The sequence below is a fragment of the Bufo bufo genome, chromosome 7, assembly GCF_905171765.1.
Source record: "Bufo bufo chromosome 7, aBufBuf1.1, whole genome shotgun sequence".
In the NCBI taxonomy this organism is placed as follows: Eukaryota; Metazoa; Chordata; class Amphibia; order Anura; family Bufonidae; genus Bufo; species Bufo bufo.
This window is the reverse complement of record NC_053395.1, coordinates 70,454,507-70,476,961: the sequence shown is the minus strand read 5'-3', so window position 1 is coordinate 70,476,961 and position 22,455 is coordinate 70,454,507. Positions and strand designations below refer to the sequence as shown.

Genomic DNA, 22,455 nt, shown 5'->3' with positions numbered 1-22,455 from the left:
ATTGCCGTTCACGTGACCAGGAAGTTATGATGTGGCCGGACGACGGAAGCTGAGAGTGGACATATCATTCATAAGGAAACAGGTGGCCGCTTCTGAGCGCTGCTATGGCTGAACGAGGAGATGCCCTCTGCTTGTTTGATGTGGACGGTACATTGACAGCTGCTAGGCAGGTATTGTGTCATCCTCTAGATAGTGGAGCTGCGACTCTCATCATTGTGTGACAGTAGGGAAGCTTTGTGTGGTATATGGGACTAGTGTTGTGAGTGACATACGTGCTTGATCATGCTGATGGCTCCTTAGTATCACTAGCCCCATGTCTGTCACTCAGGGTGGGTGCAGTTCTTGTATCAGCTGTAAAATACACCAGGTATTCTGAGACTACACGTTCAGGCATGCCACTAAAGCTGAAGACTAATCGTAGCATGCTGGGAGTTGTAGTTTTAGCACTTCTGTAGTTTAAGGTTTATTCTTTATTTGGCTGCCTTTCCCTTCTGCCCCAGCCCTGATCAGTGACCAGAGCTTAGCTGCATGTCTACAGTGTGGTCAGTCCCTCCACTATGCTTTACACTGTAGCTCTGCTTGTTCACCTTGGCTGCTGTGTATAGGCACAAGCTCGCCACAAAATTGTGGATTTTGTGCCAAAATCCTGACGATCCATTGACATTCTGCATCTAATACAAGTAAATGGAGAATTCCAAAAAGTGAATTCCAGTTGGGCAAATACCTGTGCGTGGATCTGCAAGTCTCTGCTGCAAGTGTTCAGAGCTACAACTTAGGATTTGAGCTGCAGATTTTCTGTGCTGTGTGAACATGGCCTGACAGTAAGATTGATTATAAACTGCAACTAACTAAAAGGATATTACAGGACTGTAATATGGCCGAGCTCTACTTAGAATAGGTCATCAGTATCGTACTTGTGGCTGACCGACTCCCTACACTGGTCAGTGTTCATGAACGGTACTAGGGTACTTGAGTGGGAGGTGTAGTGCCATTCATGTCCATCACACAGCTGGGTGTGCCGGGAGGCGGCTATCCACCAATGTGATATTGGTGACCTGTCCTAAGGACAGCTCCTCAGGAGACAATGAAATAAGATTCATTCTGATATTCGTACATGGTGGTCATCGATGTTTGTCTGATGACGCGTTGTCTCTGCGTCTGTAGTCACAGAAGTCATTTCCTAGTGCATATTGTTGTGTATAGTCTCGTATTCATGTAGATTAGATAATGTGGAGGGTATGAACAGCAGCTCTGTGCAAGATCAATTTCTGAGGAACTAAGTAATAACCTACTACTGTTCTATTTTAGAAAGCTACTAGTGACATGGCGGAGTTTTTGCAGCATTTGAGCAAAAAAGTGAAGGTTGGTGTTGTCGGAGGATCAGATTTTGCGAAAATTAAAGAACAGCTGGGAGATGATGGTAAAATACACAAGACTACACAGGAAATCTATCTATCTAATCCAGTGATGGCGAAGCATTTAGAGACAGAGCGCCCAAACTGCAACTCAAAACCCACTTATTTATCACAAAGTGCCAACACGACAATTTACCCTGAATACTACAGTCCAGTACAGTATATCCTCTATGTACTTTATCATTTAGCTATTACAGCCTGTCTGCATTCAGTGCGCTGCCGGCGCTGTTCATAGTGCACCCTGCGCTGATGAATGGCAGGGAAAGTCTAAGGCATATTGGTACACCATAGACTTTTACCACGACGCAGGTGCCCACAGAGAGGGCTCTGGGTGCCCCCTCTGGCACCCGTGGCATAGGTTCGCCATCCCTGATCTAATCTATCTGAGGGAGAGTTCACATCACCGTTATTTTTCTGTTCTTCTGATCCGTCAGAAAAATAGAAAATTAAAGATAAAAAAAAAAAAAAAAAACAGCTATACGTAGGGCATACGTTTGAGCCATTTCCTTCTCAGATCCGTTTTGAAAAAGGGGGGGGGGGGGAGTCCTGCATGCATAATTGATGCACAGGATTTTTTTTTTTTTTTTTTATACAGGATCCGTTTTTTTTTCTTTTTCTCTGACAGATCAGAAGAACAGCAAAATACCAGTGATGTGAAGCCTCCCTGATCTATCTATCCTTCTCCTCTATGTACACATATAATCACCGCTCTGTCTGTAGTCATTTACTCTTTAATTCCTATTTTATTTTCAGTTGTTGAAAAGTTTGACTACGTGTTCGCTGAAAACGGCCTGGTGGCATATAAGGACGGAAAGTTTCTCTGCAAACAGGTTAGTGTTACCCGCTTAGGCAGAGTTCACACTTCAGTTATTTCCATCAGTGATGTCTACACAGAGATAAGGTATAATGGAAAGATCTGACTTTGGCTCACAATAACTGATGGAAATGACTGGAGTGTGAACCCGCCCTTAGCCTGGACAGTGTGTTTTCATGATGGGAGATTTAGAAGCAATGTATAACGGATACTATTGGTCTGTTGTGTGTAGTAAACAAAATGCAACCTTGCACAGTTCCGTCCTGTTCGCAGTGTGTGTGTAATGTATCCACAGGCCCCATTAACCCAGCAGAGGCCAAAAGAGCGTCCATTTGTCCCCTGTGGGGCGATACTTTGAATAGTGTAGATGACTATGCTATTCCGTCCAGAGGCATCCTGCAAAAAATGTATGTACCTATGAATGACGTAGACATGTGTCTGCAAGTTGTGTCAGGAAATCCTCCTATGTACTGCCAACACAGTATGAAGGACCCTGATTCTGAGGAGGTTCTCCTTCCAGGTCTTTATTCTCTGCAGAATTTGCTGTCTTAAATTTCCAACTGAAGCCATTAGTCACTTTTGTTTCACCGAGCAGAAGATATCCCAAGCTCCTTGATGTGTCAAAAAGCAAGGCTGGCCATACACATGAGGGCTCATGCACACGACCGTTGTTGGCCGGTGCCCGTATTGCGGCCCACAAACCGGCTCCGCAATATATGGGCACTGGCCTTTTGTGCACTGCATCCCCTTCACCCATCTTCTATTGTCTGCGGTTTCAAGGAGCTTGTGATCCTCTCCGTTATATAGCAATTGGGCTGTCATGTGGGAGCCCAGATACTGTGCACACTGCTGACACCAGGCATTACATTACTAAAACTAGATTCATATCCAAATTCGCTCAGTAATATAATTAATAAACTTCTTCATACTTAAAATGCAACACTATCTATTGTATTTGAAAGTGGCCTACATAAAGATGGGGATGCCTGTTATACAGTGATATCATCGGGCCCGTCCACTGTCACTGAAGAAATCGGTTCTCTCCAACCTGTGACGTTTCACCTGCCATGACAGTTGCAGGGTGTCGTGGCATGCTGGGAGTTGTAATTTTGCAACAGTTAGGCCCCTTTCACACGAGCGTGACGGATTGCCTCCGGATGCGTTCGGTGAAAGTCGCACCATTTTGCATGCAAGTTCAGTGAGTTTTGTCTGCGATTGTTCCGTTTGTTTCTGCACGGGCGCAATGCGTTTTGATGCGTTTTTCACGCAGGTGATACAAAAACTTTAGGTTTATAAACAACATCTCTTAGCAACCGTCAGTGAAAAACGTATTGCATCCGCACTTGCTTGTGGATGCGATGAGTTTTTCACTGAAGCCCCATTCACTTCTATGAGGCCAGGGCTGCGTGAAAACGCAGAATATAGAACGTGCTGCATTTTTCACGCAACGCAGAACTGATGCTTTGTAAAAAAAAAAACGCTCATGTACAGTCGTGGCCAAAAGTTTTGAGAATTACATAAGTATTGGAAAAGTTGCTGCTTAAGTTTTTATAATAGCAATTTGCATATACTCCAGAATGTTATGAAGAGTGATCAGATGAATTGCATAGTCCTTCTTTGCCATGAAAATTAACTGAATCCCAAAAAAACCTTTCCACTGCATCTCATTGCTGTCATTAAAGGACCTGCTGAGATCATTTCAGTAATCGTCTTGTTAACTCAGGTGACAATATTGACGAGCACAAGGCTGGAGATCATTATGTCAGGCTGATTGGGTTAAAATGGCAGACTTGACATGTTAAAAGGAGGGTGATGCTTGAAATCATTGTTTTTCCATTGTTAACCATAGTGACCTGCAAAGAAACGCGTGCAGCCATCATTGCGTTGCATAAAAATAGCTTCACAGGCAAGGATATTGTGGCTACTAAGATTGGACCTCAATCAACAATTTATAGGATCATCAAGAACTTCAAGGAAAGTAGTTCAATTCTTATTAAGAAGGCTTCAGGGCATCCAAGTAAGTCCAGCAAGCGCCAGGATCGTCTCCTAAAGAGGATTCAGCTGCGGGATCGGAGTGCCACCAGTGCAGAGCTTGCTCAGGAATGGCAGCAGGCAGGTGTGAGCGCATCTGCACGCACAGTGAGGCGAAGACTTTTGGAAGATGGCCTGGTGTCAAGAAGGGCAGCAAAGAAGCCACTTCTCTCCAAAAAAAACATCAGGGACAGATTGATCTTCTGCAGAAAGCTTGGTGAATGGACTGCTGAGGACTGAGGCAAAGTCATATTCTCCGATGAAGCCTCTTTCCGATTGTTTGGGGCATCTGGAAAAAGGCTTGTCCAGAGAAGAAAAGGTGAGCGCTACCATCAGTCCTGTGTCATGCCAACAGTAAAGCATCCTGAGACCATTCATGTGTGGAGTTGCTTCTCATCCAAGGGAGTGGGCTCACTCACAATTTTGCCCAAAAACACAGCCATGAATAAAGTATGGTACCAAAACACCCTCCAACAGCAACTTCTTCCAACAACAGTTTGGTGAAGAACTATGCATTTTCCAGCATGATGGAGCACCGTGCCATAAGGCAAAAGTGATAACTAAGTGGCTCGGGGACCAAAACGTTGACATTTTGGGTCCATGGCCTGGAAACTCCCCAGATCTTAATCCCATTGAGAACTTGTGGTCAATCCTCAAGAGGCGGGTGGACAAACAAAAACCACAAATTCTGACAAACTCCAAGAAGTGAATATGAAAGAATGGGTTGCTATCAGTCAGGAATTGGCCCAGAAGTTGATTGAGAGCATGCCCAGTCGAATTGCAGAGGTCCTGAAAAAGAAGGGCCAACACTGCAAATACTGACTCTTTGCATAAATGTCATGTAATTGTCGATAAAAGCCTTTGAAACATATGAAGTGCGTGTAATTATATTTCACTACATCCCAGAAACAACTGAAACAAAGATCTAAAAGCAGTTTAGCAGCAAACTTTGTGAAAACTAATATGTCATTCTCAAAACTTTTGGCCACGACTGTACACAGACCCATTGAAATGAATGGGTCAGGATTCAGTGCGGGTGCGATGCGTTCACATCACACATTGTACCCGCGCAGAAACCTCGCTCCTGTGAAAAGGGGCCTTAGAGAGCTACAGGTTAGAGACAACTTTGGCACACCGAACACTCGGCTTCATTTCTCAGTCCTTTCCAGGCACCATTAGTAATAATGTATTATATGGAGAACGTTCTGCATGTGGTTCTATGGCTACTGTGTGCTTTTGTTGTTACAGAGCATCCATGCACACCTGGGAGAAGATCTATTACAAGAAATAATAAACTATTGCCTGGCATATATTGCAAAACTGAAACTACCAAAGAAAAGGTTTGTAAAGGAGTCACACTTTTAGTCGTTGTGGAAGCGAATGGTCCTAATATAAGTACTGGAATTAATGCTCAATACTATAAAGCACTACTACTGGGGTCATATATATATGATCAGCTGTATGAGCACAGCCTTCTCTTCATTGTTTACCTGCTCGCCGTCGCAACCACAGCATAATTACAACTACGCCATCCCATTCATTTCTATGGAATAGCTCCTTCCTGTTAAAGTGAATACTACAGAGCCATCCTATAGAAGTGTATGGGACGACTGAGATGTAATTACACCTGCTCATCGCTGCCGTTACGACAGCAAGCAGGTAAACGGAGCAGAGAAGGCAGCGCTCATATGAGCGCAGCTTTCTCTTCAAACAGCTTATCGGCAGGGGTGCCTGGAGTCGGACCACCGCCGATCTGATATTGATGACCTGTCCTGAGGAGAAGTCGTCAATATAAAAAATAAATAAAAATGGGCAACCACAAGTCATAAAAGTTAACAAAGGTGTATTATATTTTAAATGAGGGGAGTGCCAAGTCCTCCAGAGCAGGAGCTCTCAGCTCTGGTTAACGGAGGGAAATCCCAAGCAGCAGACCCTCCTCTATGACATCTCTTATAGGGAAAATAGGTATTGTTCCAATGGCACCAAACATTTCTAACAATATCTTAACATCTTCCTGTTTTGTAATTTCAGGGGAACATTTGTAGAATTTCGGGATGGAATGCTGAATGTTTCACCTATTGGAAGGAATTGCACCCAAGAGGAACGGATTGAGTTCTATGAATTGGATAAAGTAGGTGGCACGGTTATAATAAAATGAATATAGCATTTCTGGACTATAGGTATAGGACTAAAATTCCAATGAATTCAGATTTCACAGATATTAGAGGGGTTACTTGTGTGGCATATTATAGTTGAGGGTTTAATGTCTGCGTTCCTGTCTAGGTTAGCGGTTATCTAGTGGGATCCAGGGAAATGGGCTGTGAGTTGCGATTACTTTCCTGGTGGTCTAGGGTAATAGGGGTGATTACTCTTCTGGTGGTCAAGGTTAGAATATGCTAGGCTAAGGCCCCTTTCACACAGGCGAGAATTCCGCACGGGTGCAATGCGTGAGGTTAACGCATTGCACCCGCACTGAATCCGGACCCATTCATTTCTATGGGGCTGTGCACATGAGCGGGGATTTTCACGCAAAGCAGGCCCCATAGAAGTGAATAGGGCTGCGTGAAAATCGCAGGCATCCGCAAGCAAGTGCGGATGCAGTACGATTTTCAAGCATGGTTGCTAGGAGACGATCGGGATGGGGACCCGATCTTTATTATTTTTCCCTTATAACAAGTAAATTAGGGATGGAGGGGTTAAAAAATTAAACTCCCCTCATCCACTTGTTCGCGCTGCCCGGCTTGTCTTCTTTCTTCTTCTTTGAGGACCTGGGAGGAAAAGGACCTTTGGTGACGTCACTGCGCTCATCACATGGTCCATCACTATGGTGACGGACCATATGGTGAGCGCAGAAACCGTCTCAGGGAAGCTCATCTGCATGCTAGTCATCCTCATCGGGGTCTGGACCTGACTGCAGTTAGTCGTCGTAACCGTCTTGAGTGGGCTAATGCTCACATTCGATGGTCTGGCACGTTGCAGAGGCGTTCTGTTCACGGATGAGTCCCGGTTTTCACTGTTCAGGGCAGATGGCAGACAGCGTGTGTTGCGTCCTGTGGGTGAGCGGTTTGCTGACATCAACGTTGTGGATCGAGTGGCCCATGGTGGGGTTATGGTATGGGCAGGCGTATGTTATGGACAACGAACACAGGTGCATTTTATTGATGGCATTTTGAATACACAGAGATACCGTGACGAGATCCTGAGGCTATTGTTGTGCCATTCATCCGTGACCATCACCTCATGTTGCAGCATGATAATGCACGGCCCCATATTGCAAGGATCTGTACACAATTCCTGGAAGCTAAAAACATCCCAGTTCTTGCATGGCCATCATACTCACCGGACATGTCACCCATTGAGCATGTTTGGGATGCTCTGGATCGGCGTAGTGTTGCAGTTCCTGCCAATATTCTACAACTTCGCACAGCAATTAAAGAGGAGTGGACCAACATTCCACAGGCCACAATCAACAACCTGATCAACTCTATGCGACGGAGATGTGTTGCACTGCGTGAGGCAAATGGTGGCCACACCAGATACTGACTGTTTCCCCCCACCTCACCCCACCTTACCTCACCCCACCTTGATATGCCACACCTGTGCAATATTCATGCTGTCTAATCAGCACCTTGATATGCCACACCTGTGAGGTGGGATGGATTATCTCGGCAAAGGAGAAGTGCTCACTAAGACAGATTTAGTCCTCTTACACAGGAAGTTTTTTTGTTTTTGTTTTTTGCGTTCTGTATACGGAACCATTCATTTCAATGGATCCGCAAAAAAAACGGAAGATACTCCGTATGCCTTCCGTTTCCATCTTTCTGTTCAAAGATAGAACATGTCCTATTATTGTCTGCATAACGGACAAGGATAATACTGTTCTATTAGGGGCCAGCTGTTCTGTTCCGCAAAAAACGGAATGCACACGGATGTGATCTGTTTTTTCCGGACCGCAAAATACTGAATAAGCCATACGGTCATGTGCAAAAGGCCTAGATAGATTTGTACCTGCAACGTTTCGATCCGCTTCCTGGGATTTTTCTCAAGCAGGATCCCAGGAAGCGGATCGAAACGTTGCGGGTCTGGTGAATAAAATTTTTTCTACTATTTTACGCTCTGGATGTGCCGTGGAATTTCTTCAGCCTATTGTTTGGAGGGGGATCGCCTCCACTCCGCCTGTACCAGTGATACAGCTGTGCTGCCCAACCTTCCTTTCTTGTGTGTGTATATGTGTGTGTATGTATATGTGTGTGTGTGTGTGTGTGTATATATATATATATATATATATATATATATACTGCTCAAAAAAATAAAGGGAACACAAAATTAACACATCCTAGATCTGAATTAATTAAATATTCTTCTGAAATACTTTGTTCTTTACATAGTTGAATGTGCTGGCAACAAAATCACACAAAAATAAAAAAATACTACAGGCTGATCCAACTTTGATGTAATGTCCTTAAAACAAGTCAAAATGACGCTCAGTAGTGTGTGTGGCCTCCACGTGCCTGTATGACCTCCCTACAACGCCTGTGCATGCTCCTGATGAGGTGGCGGACGGTCTCCTGAGGGATCTCCTCCCAGACCTGGACTAAAGCATCTGCCAACTCCTGGACAGTCTGTGGTGCAACGTGATGTTGGTGGATAGAGCGAGACATGATGTCCTAGATGTGCTCAATTGGATTCAGGTCTGGGGAACGGACGGGCCAGTCCATAGCATCAATGCCTTCATCTTGCAGGAACTGCTGACACACTCCAGCCACATGAGGTCTAGCATTAGGAGGAACCCAGGGCCAACCGCACCAGCATATGGTCTCACAAGGGGTCTGAGGATCTAATCTCGGTACCTAATGGCAGTCAGGCTACCTCTGGCGAGCACATGGAGGGCTGTGCGGCCCTCCAAAGAAATGCCACCCCACATCATTACTGATCCAATGCCAAACCGGACATGCTGAAGGATGTTGCAGGCAGCAGAACGTTCTCCACGGCGTCTCCAGACTCTGTCACATGTGCTCAGTGTGAACCTGCTTTCATCTGTGAAGAGTACAGGGCGCCAGTGGCGAATTTGCCAATCTTGGTGTTCTCTGGCAAATGCCAAACGTCCTGCACGGTGTTGGGCTGTAAGCACAACCCCCACCTGTGGACGTCGGGCCCTCATATCACCCTCATGGAGTCTGTTTCTGACCGTTTGAGCAGACACATGCACATTTGTGGCCTGCTGGAGGTCATTTTGCAGGGCTCTGGCAGTGCTCTTCCTGTTCCTCCTTGCACAAAGGCGGAGGTAGCGGTCCTGCTGCTGGGTTGTTGCCCTCCTACGGCCTCCTCCACGTCTCCTGATGTACTGGCCTGTCTTCTGGTAGCGCCTCCATGCTCTGGACACTACGCTGACAGACACAGCAAACCTTCTTGCCACAGCTCGCATTGATGTGCCATCCTGGATAAGCTGCACTACCTGAGCCACTTGTGTGGGTTGTAGACTCCGTCTCATGCTACCACTAGAGTGAAAGCACCGCCAGCATTCAAAAGTGACCAAAACATCAGCCAGGAAGCATAGGAACTGAGAAGCGGTCTGTGGTCACCACCTGCAGAACCACTCCTTTATTGGGGGTGTCTTGCTAATTGCCTATAATTTCCACCTGTTGTCTATCCCATTTGCACAACAGAATGTGAAATTGATTGTCACTCAGTGTTGCTTCCTAAGTGGACAGTTTGATTTCACAGAAGTGTGATTGACTTGGAGTTACATTGTGTTGTTTAAGTGTTCCCTTTATTTTTTGAGCTGTGTGTGTGTGTGTGTGTGTGTATATATATATATATATATATATATATATATATATATTACACACAGTCATGCCAACAGAATGCTCTCTTAATAGACAGTAAAGTCGAAAGATTTATACGTTCTCAAGATGAACCAGAGCATACTCTCCTACAAGAGGCATTGACAATTTGCAAAAAAGTTTGCTTCTCACCGAGCAAGCACTCTTTGGGGTAGATGAGGGAGAGGGTGACAGAGAGGAGGCTGAGGAAAGTGAGGTAGCTAGCTGGGTAACATTTAGAAAGCGGGGTAGAGGGAAGAGTGCCAGGGAGGCTAGCCCTGATCTGACACACCCCAACAAGTTTGCACGTTTGGCAGATGAGGGGGATGTCAGTCCAGGGACGGCACTGCCGCAGCCGGACACTTCCTCTGCCAGTCAGGGGAATGTCAGCTCCGGTAAGCAGGGGACCAGGAGAGCAGGGCAGGCCAGACAGGTGCTGGTAGTGGGAGACTCAATTATTAGGGGAACAGATAGGGAAATCTGTCACAAAGACCGTGATCGCCGAACAGTGTGCTGTCTTCCTGGCGCTAGAGTTCGACATATCGCGGATCGGGTTGACAGATTACTGGGAGGGGCTGGAGAAGATCCAGCGGTCATGGTCCATATCGGAACCAATGACAAAGTTAGGGGTAGGTGGAGAGTCCTTAAAAATGATTTCAGGGATTTAGGGCAAAAGCTTAGGGCAAGGACCTCAAAGGTAGTATTTTCCGAAATACTACCGGTACCACGGGCCACACAAGAAAGGCAGCGGGAGATTAGGGAAATTAACAAGTGGCTCAAGAACTGGTGTAGGATGGAGGGGTTTGGGTTCCTGGAGAACTGGGCCGACTTCGCTGTCGGCTACAGCCTCTATCGTAGGGACGGGCTGCACCTCAATGGGGAAGGAGCAGCTGTGTTGGGGAAGAAGATGGCTAGAAGGTTGGAGGAGTGTTTAAACTAGGGACTGGGGGGGAGGGTAATTACACTATAGAAGGGGAAGATAGTGCAGATAGAGACCGGGGGCAAGGTAGTGGGACTGGGGGAGAAATGGAAGGAGGGACAAGAACAGTTCAGAAGGAAAGGTGTAGGGTAAAAAATATACATAAACCTCTCATATGTATGTATACTAATGCCAGAAGTCTGACTAATAAAACTGGTGAACTGGAATTAGTGATGTGTGAGGAGGACTATGACATAGTGGGAATAACTGAGACATGGCTGGATGATAGCTATGACTGGGCAGTTAATGTACAAGGTTACAGTCTGTTCAGAAAGGATCGTCAAAACCGGAGAGGTGGAGGGGTCTGCCTTTATGTAAAATCTTGTCTAAAGCCCACACTCCGTGAAGATATAAGTGAGGGACATGAACATGTGGAGTCACTGTGGGTAGAGATACATGGAGCTAAAAACAACAATAAATTACTAATAGGAGTCTACTATAAACCACCTAATATACCAGAGTCCACAGAAAATCTACTACTAAACGAGATAGACAAGGCGGCAAATCATAATGAGGTGGTTATTATGGGGGACTTCAACTACCCAGATATAGACTGGGAAACTGAAACTTGTATATCTCATAAAGGAAACAGATTCTTGGCAATAACCAAAGACCATTATCTCTCCCAACTGGTTCAGGACCCGACTAGAGGGACGGCCATACTGGACTTAATATTAACCAATAGACCTGACAGAACAACAGACGTGCAGGTTGGGGGACACCTGGGAAATAGTGACCATAAAGTAATAACCTTCCAATTATCATTCAAAAGAGCGTTTCTACAGGGAGAAACAAAAATACCAAACTTCAAAAAAGCTAAATTTAGCCAACTAAGAGAGGCCATAGGCCTAACTAACTGGGACAAAGTCCTCAAAAATAAAAATACAGCCAAAAAATGGGATATCTTTAAAAACATCCTAAAATCTCATTGTGAGAGGTACATACCGTATGGGAATAAAAGGTTAAGGAACAAAAAGAAACCAATGTGGATAAACAGAACTGTAAAGAAAGCAATAAATGACAAAAAGAAAGCATATAAAACCCTAAAACAGGAGGGTAGCACGGAAGCACTGAAAAACTATAAGGAAAAAAACAGAACATGTAAAAAACAAATAAAAGCGGCCAAACTAGAGACCGAGAGATTAATTGCCAAACAGAGTAAAACTAACCCTAAAATGTTCTTCAATTATATAAATGTTAAAAAGTATAAATCTGAAGGTGTCGGCCCTTTAAAGAGTAATGAGGGGGGAGTCGCAGAGAGCGACGAGGAGAAAGCAAAGCTGTTAAATATTTTTTTCTCCAATGTATTCACTGAGGAAAATAAACTGTCAGATGAAATGCTGAATGCTGAAATAAATTCGCCATTAAAAGTGTCCTGTCTGACCCAGGAAGAAGTACAACAGCGACTTAAAAAAATCAAAATAGACAAATCGCCAGGACCGGATGGCATACACCCCCGTATCCTAAGGGAATTAAGTAATGTCATAGCCAGACCCTTATTTCTGATATTTGCGGACTCTGTACTGACAGGGAATGTCCCACAGGATTGGCGCATGGCAAATGTGGTGCCAATATTCAAAAAGGGTCCAAAAACAGAGCCTGGAAACTATAGGCCGGTAAGTTTAACATCTGTTGTGGGTAAACTGTTTGAAGGTTTTCTGAGAGATGCTATGTTAGAGCATCTTATGGGAAATAAGCAAATAACGCCATATCAGCATGGCTTCGTGAGGGATCGGTCATGTCAAACTAATTTAATCAGTTTCTATGAGGAGGTAAGTACTAGACTTGACAGCGGCGAATCAATGGATGTCGTGTATCTGGACTTCTCCAAAGCATTTGACACTGTACCTCATAAAAGGTTAGTATATAAAATGAGAATGCTCGGACTCGGAGAAAACGTCTGTAAGTGGGTAAGTAACTGGCTCAATGATAGAAAACAGAGGGTGGTTATTAACGGTACATACTCAGATTGGGTCACTGTCACTAGTGGAGTACCTCAGGGGTCAGTATTGGGCCCTATTCTCTTCAATATATTTATTAATGATCTTGTAGAAGGCTTGCATAGTAAAATATCAATTTTCGCAGATGACACTAAACTGTGTAAAGTAATTAACACTGAAGAGGACAGTATACTACTACAGAGGGATCTGGATAGATTGGAGGCTTGGGCAGATAAGTGGCAGATGAGGTTTAACACTGAGAAATGTAAAGTTATGCACATGGGAAGGAATAATGCAAGTCACCCGTACATACTAAATGGTAAAACACTCGGTAACACTGACATGGAAAAGGATCTAGGAATTTTAATAAACAGCAAACTAAGCTGCAAAAAACAGTGTCAGGCAGCGGCTGCCAAGGCCAATAAGATAATGGGTTGCATCAAAAGGGGCATAGATGCCCGTGATGAGAACATATTCCTACTACTTTACAAATCACTGGTCAGACCACACATGGAGTACTGTGTACAGTTCTGGGCTCCTGTAAACAAGGCAGACATAGCAGAGCTGGAGAGGGTCCAGAGGAGGGCAACTAAAGTAATAACTGGAATGGGGCAACTACAGTACCCTGAAAGATTATCAAAATTAGGGTTATTCACGTTAGAAAAAAGACGACTGAGGGGAGATCTAATTACTATGTATAAATATATCAGGGGGCAGTACAGAGATCTATCCCATCATCTATTTATCCCCAGGACTGTGACTGTGACGAGGGGACATCCTCTGCGTTTGGAGGAAAGAAGGTTTGTACACAAACATAGAAGCGGATTCTTTACGGTAAGAGCAGTGAGACTATGGAACTCTCTGCCTGAGGAGGTGGTGATGGTGAGTACAATAAAGGAATTCAAGAGGGGCCTGGATGTATTTCTGGAGCGTAATAATATTACAGGCTATAGCTACTAGAGAGGGGTCGTTGATCCAGGGAGTTATTCTGATTGCCTGATTGGAGTCGGGAAGGAATTTTTTATTCCCCTAAAGTGAGGAAAATTGGCTTCTACCTCACAGGGTTTTTTTGCCTTCCTCTGGATCAACTTGTAGGATGACAGGCCGAACTGGATGGACAAATGTCTTTTTTCGGCCTTATGTACTATGTTACTATGTTACTATGTTACTAAAACTGTAGTGCCAGCAATACAGCTTCGCATTACATAGCCCCAGAGTCATGGGTATTATTTCTCCTTATAGAGAACACCTAGTAGGCGCAAGGAGTCTTATAGGACATGCAATGCTGTTTTGGGGAAAAAGTATGTAAATTAGCTCTGTTTCCAAAGAGAACGGAGCCTCTAATTTCACCAGACATAAGGCCTATACGTCAATGTTCGACCTTTAAAACAAGCCTTGACAATAATATAGGATTATAGCTAAGCCAGTACCTCATCTGCAGACGCTGTTTTGGGCTGACTGCCCCTTATCAGTGCAGTCTCCCCACATCCTGACAAAAGCCTCTCGCACAGTTAAGCTAGTTCTCTCTACTCTGCACTGATGAGTGCATTTGAGGCACGGCTTCCTTTTTGGTAAGACTGCTAATTTGCATACCTTTTTCACAGAGGAGACTTTCATGGCCTATAAGACTCCTTACGCCTACTAGGCACTCTCAAAAAGGACAAATAGTACCTCCCAGACCCTGATGAAGCCCTCTCACCCAGTTAAGCCAGTTCTCTCTGCTCTGCACTTACAGAGGTCAATCTCCTTGAAATGGCTGCAGAGGAGGTACTGGCTTAGCTATAATCATAAATTATTGATTTATAGGATAGCTACCCTATATCTGTGGTACTAGATGTTCAACTTTCTTTTTATTTTGGAAAGACAGTTAATTTGCAAAGCCAAAGAGTTAAATAATAACATTCTGGTTGCCACAAGGGGGAGCTTAGTTCACACAACTCATACCATTGATCTCAATGTGAACACTAGGGTGGAATTTATCAAGCTCTGCGCTGAATTGTAGCTTCAAATATTCACAAAATAGGGATGATTTTTTTTTTTAGCTTAACAATTTTGTGACATTTTCCATTTTAACACCCCTCACTCCAGTTTTGGAAATTGGATGTGGTTAGCCTGCTGAGCTGATTTAAGCCAAAAATAGCGAAAATTGTCACAATCTTACTGTAGTAAGCTGTAGTAAAGAGGTGGCATAGAAAGTGGAGTAACAATCTCAAGACAGAAGTATTAAACTTAGAAGCACCAAACTTATCAAACATTGTGTGACGTTTGATACATTTTGCTTAAAGGGGTTAATTAAATATTACTTTATTATAAATATATTCTCAAATACCTTTCATTATTTCTAATGACTCATTTTGTCTGGGGAGCAATAATCAGGGGAAACAAAATGGCCGCTGTCCTGATCACACATGAGGACAAGTTACTTTACAACACTGAGCTGCCTCCTCCTTTCTACTTGTCAGGGATTATGATCCTGAATACAGATGATAAGAACTTTAGCTGAATCTCTGTGGGAATGGAGTTGATGAGGAGACGGGACAGACTGTGGTAATGGAGACTGCATACAAGTGCTGCTGCTCATTAGCCACACCTCGCCCTCCTCATCATCATCTCCATTCCCACAGAGATTCATCTGTATTCAGGATCATGATTCCTGACAAGCAGAGCAGAGGAGGATGAGGCCGCTCTTTTCCTCAGTGTGGTGAAGTAACTTGCCTAGTCCTGTTGCTGACTTTTGCCTTGCATAAAATTGGTCAGCTCTGTTGGGAGTCTCAGCAGAGGTCACTATTTTGGGACAGTAGGCTACTATTCATTACCAACCTTAATAGTGAGGGATGAAACGGATATCAAAATATTTTTTTCTTAGTGTATCTGGTGACTGTATCTGTTCATAAATGTATTTTTCAGCTGGATAAAATATGTCTGACCAGTTTAACTGAATGTTCTTTGATAACTTTTTCTTCCTTAGAAAGAACATTTTCGGGATAAGTTTGTTGCAGATTTGCGAAAGGAGTTCGATGGAAAAGGCCTCACGTTTTCAATAGGTAATTTTCTGAAGTGCTTTCAATCAGTCCCTGCTGTGAATAAGGGTATGGCCACGTGGTCAGGTTTCCTGATAGTTTTAGAAGCAAAACCAGGAGTAGTCATATCTGTCCTTTATACTTTCTTTTCTTGTATGATCCACTCCTGATTTTGCCTTCCAAAACCTGACCGCGTGGTCATACCTGAATTGAGCAGAATTCATGTCCTCTCACTGTAAAGGGTAAATTTTACATTTTGTCAACCTTACTAAAACCAGTTGTTTCTGATCAATAGGTGGTCAGATCAGCTTTGATGTGTTTCCCAATGGCTGGGACAAGACATACTGCCTAGGAATTCTTGAAAAGGAGGCATTCTCCAAAATCTACTTCTTTGGCGATAAGACCATGCCAGTGAGTATTTATTATAGACTTCATATGGTGTAAATTGAGTAATTTCATGCAGATCACAGTCTACCTTTATCCATTTCACCTCAGTCTACAGTTAAATTAGAAATAAGTAGTTGTAGTTCTACGCTGAAGGCAGAGGGAAAAAAAAAGCAAGTAGTAACCCTTACCCCTTGGCACTTTATTGGCAAATTCACATCACTGTTTAGCTTTCTGTTCTCCTGATCCGTCAGAAGAACAGAAAAACAAAAAATTGCATGCGTTATTTTGAGCATTAATTATGATCAGTTTGTGTCACTTCCATCAGAGATCAGTTATTTTTGACAGGAGAAAAAGTCCTGCATGCAAACTTTTTCTGCTGTCAAAAATAACTTCTCTCTGTCGGAAGTGACACAGACTGATCATAACTGATGTTCCAAAAACTGTTATTTTTTTAGTGCAAACTGATGCTCAAAATAAGGATCAATTTATTATTTTTTTTTTTTACTGCTCTCTCCCTGTGTAAACATACATGACCCAAGGGTGAGGGTAACTTGAACGTTTGTTCATGTTATCAATCCCTCTTCCCCCGATCAGTTAGAGATCATAATTTTTATTTATTTATTTTTTTACTTTATTTGTAGCCTACCTAGAGAACATGAACTTGTAATCATTAAATTCCTTTTGCCATAGACTGAAATAAAATACTACTGCATTAATGCTATGTTTTATTAAGTCTCCTTCACATAGGGCAGCATAAAACTGGTGGCTGATGCCTTTTAATACATAGATGTTGGTTTCATATTTATTGTATGAACTTGATTTTAACTAATGATACTGATATTCCTAAGCCTCTTTCACACGAGCGAGTATTCCGTGCGAGTGCAATGCGTGATGAGATTGCATTGCACCCGCATGGAATCTGGACCCATTCATTTGAATGGGGCTGTGTACATGTGCAGTGGTTTTCACACATCACTTGTGCGTTGTGTGAAAATCGCAGCATGTTCTATATTCTGCGATTTTTCATGCAACGCTGGCCCCATAGAAATGAATGGAGCTGTGTGAAAATCGCATCACATCCGCAAGCAAGTGCGGATGTGATGCGTTTTTCACGGATGGTTGCTAAGAGATGTTGTTTGCCATCGCGTTCAAACTGAATGTTTACAAACAAAACTGAATGGACTTCCTTGCGAGATCGCGCAGTTTTCACTGAACGCATCCGGACACGCTCGTCTGCAAGGGGCCTAAATAGGTCTCCAATTTCCTTCTCTATAGCCACTTGCTCCTAATTATATCATAATCACATTAAAATTAAGAGTTATAATTGCTGTAAAGGTTTAGCAATTATATCTCTGGAACCTTGAATCATTTATGACTTGTGGTAGTACTTAACGCCTTTCTCTGGCTTTTCTTCTCAGGGCGGTAATGACTATGAAATCTACACAGACCCAAGAACAATCGGTCATTCTGTGACATCGCCTGAAGACACACAGAGGATTTGTACAGAGTTATTCTTGCAGTAAACAATTCTACTTGAATGGATTTCAGCATCGGTGTGGCAATACTGGAGTAATGTAATGGGAGTTCTGATTGGAAATTGACTTTTTAGTAGTTTCATATCAATGGTGAAGGAGTCAATATTATCTAGTATTTATGACCAATCAATTTATTTTAATGATTGATTACTGCACGGTTGCTCTCTCTTTTTTTTTTTTTTTTTTTCAAGCCAGTTATCTAAATATGTGATTAGAAACTGGTATTTTTCAACTGCCTTATTGCTAATTAACTGAGTCTCTGATGGTAGCAAACACCAACTGCTGAACATCACATATATGAGGTACTGACCCAATGTTCCCTCATGTAATACTATTTGAATTGACCACTAGGATAGAATTGTGTAGAGGGGCCTCACTTAAATACATCTTCCCCAAAAGAGAGAAACATTTTCCAACTCTTAGTCTGAACGCTATAACAGTAGCAGTTTATGGTCTGTTCAGTTCTGGTGAAGATATGAGCATGTAGACTTTGATATGTATGAACCCTGCACATCTTGGACTTTTATGTATTTTTTTTTAAGAACATTATGCTTTGATGCAAAATGCCATTAAGTTGCCTATGATAGTAAAGTGGCAGGTGTCTGCTTTAAAAAAAATAATATATATATATATATATATATATATGTGTGTAATGTAGTGTTTTACTCTCTAGTTCAAATTTATTAGTGTTGCAAGCTTACTCTCTTTTGTACTCAAACTTGACCTCAGCACACACATTACCTATGGAAAGTTACCTTATGAAATGTGTTTTAACCATGCATATATTCAACTTCACGTCACCGTTTAGTTTTCCGTTCTTCCGATCCATCAGAAGAACAGAAAAAATAAATATGGCTCTTGTATTTTAAATGGGGTTTTCAGAGACTTTAGTAACATAGTACATAAGACCGAAAAAAGACATTTGTCCATCCAGTTCAGCCTGTTATCCTGCAAGTTGATCCAGAGGAAGGCAAAAAAAACTAACTGTGAGGTGGAAGCCAATTTCCCCACTTTAGGGGAATAAAAAAAATTCCTTCCCAACTCCAATCAGAATAACTCCCTCGATCAACGACCCCTCTCTAGTAACTATAGCCTGTAATATTATTACACTCCAGAAATACATCCAGGCCCCTCTTGAATTCCTTTATAGTACTCACCATCACCACCTCCTCAGGCAGAGAGTTCCATAGTCTCACTGCTCTTACCATAAAGAATCCTTTTCTATGTTTGTTTACAAACCTTCTTTCCTCCAGACGCAGAGGATGTCCCCTCGTCACAGTCACAGTCCTGGGATAAATAGATAATGGGATAGATCTCTGTACTGACCCCTGATATATTTATACATAGTAATTAGATCTCCCCTCAGTCGTCTTTTTTTTCTAAAGTGAATAACCCTAATTTTGATAATCTTTCAGGGTACTGTAGTTGCCCCATTCCAGTTATTACTTTAGTTGCCCTCCTCTGGACCCTCTCCAGCTCTGCTATGTCTGCCTTGTTCACAGGAGCCCAGAACTGTACACAGTACTCCATGTGTGGTCTGACTAGCGATTTGTAAAGTCTTAGGACTATCCTTGGGATAGGTTATCAGTATCTGATCGGTGGGAGTCTGACACCCGAGACCTCTGCCAATCAGCTGTTTGAGAAGGCACCGCAGCGCTGTGGCCTTCTCTAGCTTTCCCTAGACCAGTGACGCCACATTCATCAGTCACATGGCCTAGGCGCAGCTCAGCCCCAGTAAATGTCGCTGAGTGTGATACAAAGTACTGCCACTATCCAATGTACAGTCGGGCTTGGGGAGCGCTGGTGCCTTCTTAAACAGCTGATCGGTGGATGTCCAAGGTTTCAGACCCTCATTGATCAGATAATGATAATCTATCACCTAAAGTCTTGGAAACCCCTTTTAAGCATCCATTATTCTTAGTTTTGCATTTGTTTTAGCCATTTCCATCTGAGATCTGTTATTTTAGACAGGACTTGTGTAGGACTTTTTTTTTTCTGTCTAAAATAACGGATTTCAGACGGAAATGCAAAATGTACATAGCTGAGCGTAATGGATACTTACATTTCAGGATTTGTTTATTTTTCTGTTTCTTCTGACAGAGCAGAAGAATGGAAAACTAAACAGTGATGTGAACCTGGCCTTACTGATGCACTATATGGTTGAAAGTATAAGGACACACCTATTAATCATTGAATTCAGGGGTTTCATTCAGTCCCATGTGTAGAAAATCCAGCACCTAGCCATGCAGTTTGCTTTACAAGTAAGTGAGAAAGAATGAGTCCTTCTAAAGAGCTCACTGGATTCAAGCATGGTCTTGTAATAGGGTGCCACCATCGGAACATGTAATTTCTACCCTCCTTGATATTCCACCATCCGCTGTGAGTGGTATTACATAGTGGAAGAGTTTAGGAACCACAGCAATCCAATCATGCATACAGAGTGGAGTTCGGAGGCACATAGCTTTATAAAGACCAGTATTTTCTATGTTGGTCTTTATCTCCCCTGCGCTGCCAAAAGAGGCTCCTAATAGATACTGGCGTACAGGCTCTGAGCTGCCCTAGCTCTCGGTCTTCATTTATCCCAGAGAACCAGTGTAAATGAAGATAAATGGGCCGGGTCCACCAATTTTTGTCACAATAGTGTTTAAAAAGTCACCCACACAGCATTTGCATATTTTTCACCAGAGATCTGGCGAAGGGACACAATAAATCTCCCACATACGGCATAAAAGGCGCCAATGCTCTGCTGACTCAATGCTAGAGGAGGTTTGGAACTCTGCCGTTATTAACGTCAGCACAAAAACTGTGCGCCAGGAAGAATGGGATGTGACTGGTGTACCAGTACTTCTGTCCATATAGTGTACACAACAGTTTTTAAAATTTGTGTCCTGTCTACTTTTAGTGAAAACAAGTGAAGTCGCATTGAGCATGCACACCGCTCCACTTCGTATAGGACAGTTACAGATCTATTCAAGCAGGGACAGTAGATAACTTGTTGGTACAGGAATACCCCTTTAGAAATGTATATAAAATGCTGTCTTAAGAAGGTACTTTTGTAGACCCCCAAAGGGGTTGTCTGTGGACGAAAGCAAACCATTGTTTCTAATGTCTCAAACAGCCCCAGTTGTCTATGGGCCGTGTCCCATACTGTAGCGTTACCAGACACACACCAGGGGCTACAGCGGTGGGCTCTGAATAAATCCAATCATGTATTTCTAACCTCTTGACTGGTCCCGAGTTCCAGCCTGTATTGCTACATACAGTGATGTACATCCAGATACAGTATTGTAATCTGATGTAGTAGAAATGGTTTAATGAAAGCTATATTGTTAGGGTTGTGTCTGCAGCCAGAGGAACCAGAAAAACTGTCACTGCAGCTCTGGATTACAATCAAAGAGATAACTTGGGCATCACTACAATATAAGTAATGTATTTACAAGGTCAAGCAACATAATATGTAGAGTATATGTCTGTAAAAACAATAAAATGGTGTTCAAAAGGTAGGCACATCTTAAAGGCCCTTTTACACGGGCCGATTTGTATGAATTCTTGTTCCTGATAATTGGCCCATAGAAAGGTGTCACGGATCACCCAATAAACGAGCGAATTCTACTTCACTGTGGGAAAGTTTTGTTGGCGAGGACACCAAAATTATTGTGTCTGTGCAAACAGTTTTCTGCTGTTCAGAAACAATGAATCTGTAAGGATACTTTCACATTTGCGGATCCGTCATGGATAAACACTTCTGTTACAATAATACAACCGCATGCATCAGTCATGAACGGATCCGGTTGTATTATGTCTTCTATAGCCATGACTTATCCGTCATGAACACCACTGACAGTCAATGGGGGACAGATCTTCTTTGACAATAGAAAACAGATCCGTCCCCATTGACTTACATTGTGTGTTATTCTGTCCGCGATGGGAACGCAACCAAGCAGAACGGAATGCATTTTGGAGCACTCTGTTCCCTTCAGTTTAGATTTGTCCCTATTGACAATGAATGGGGACAAAACTGAAGCGTTTTTCTTCTGCTATTGAGATCCTATGACGTATCTCAATAGCGGAAAGGAAAACGCTCATGTGAAAGTATCCTAAGGGGCTAGCAGGCATAGTTGTGATCACTCATACCCATCGCTGCATGTAAATGCAGCTCTCACCTTCTCCTAACAAGCAGGCAATTATCAGAAATGAACAGTTGGTTCCCAATAATTGACTTTAGAGTCAGCCCATGTAAAGGGGCCTGAATGGTTACATTTTTTTTAAAACAGAGGTCAAATAGTGTGAATAAAATATTCTTAAACTAATTACCGTTTCATTTTTAGCAATGTCACTGTAATGAATATTTTCTTAATTCCTCATGAAATTAAAATACAAGTTGATTAAAAAAAATATGTTTAGACTATAGTTTTGTGGGGTCCAGTTAGAGAGAGATATATACACACACACATACATAAATACATATTAGGGTAATATGCCTATTGGGGAAATAAAGTCCAAAGAAAAGTT

General features: G+C 42.8%; 1 protein-coding gene across 2 annotated transcripts; it reads left to right on the top strand.

The window, feature by feature from the left end:
* The first annotated feature begins 22 nt into the window (after positions 1-22).
* PMM2 (phosphomannomutase 2) lies at positions 23-18,860 on the top strand. Of its 2 annotated transcripts, none has more exons than XM_040439783.1 (8): positions 23-170; positions 1,309-1,420; positions 2,169-2,245; positions 5,509-5,600; positions 6,292-6,391; positions 15,970-16,045; positions 16,317-16,432; positions 17,827-18,860. In XM_040439783.1, the coding sequence occupies exons 1-8, from the start codon at positions 105-107 to the stop codon at positions 17,929-17,931; spliced, it is 744 nt and encodes a 247-aa protein (XP_040295717.1). In that variant the 5' UTR covers positions 23-104; the 3' UTR covers positions 17,932-18,860. The 2 variants fall into 2 exon arrangements, with proteins under 2 accessions (XP_040295717.1, XP_040295718.1); XM_040439784.1 differs by having other exon boundaries at positions 33-166.
* The last annotated feature ends 3,595 nt before the right edge of the window (positions 18,861-22,455 follow it).

Bases quoted from the DNA above. Each gene is read 5' to 3' on its own strand.
- PMM2 (XM_040439783.1), top strand. From the start codon at position 105: ATGGCTGAACGAGGAGATGCCCTCTGCTTGTTTGATGTGGACGGTACA. The intron at 6,392-15,969 runs GTAGGTGGCACG...TTTCTTCCTTAG, and splicing joins AGTTCTATGAATTGGATAAA to AAAGAACATTTTCGGGATAA. The intron at 16,433-17,826 runs GTGAGTATTTAT...TTTTCTTCTCAG, and splicing joins TTGGCGATAAGACCATGCCA to GGCGGTAATGACTATGAAAT.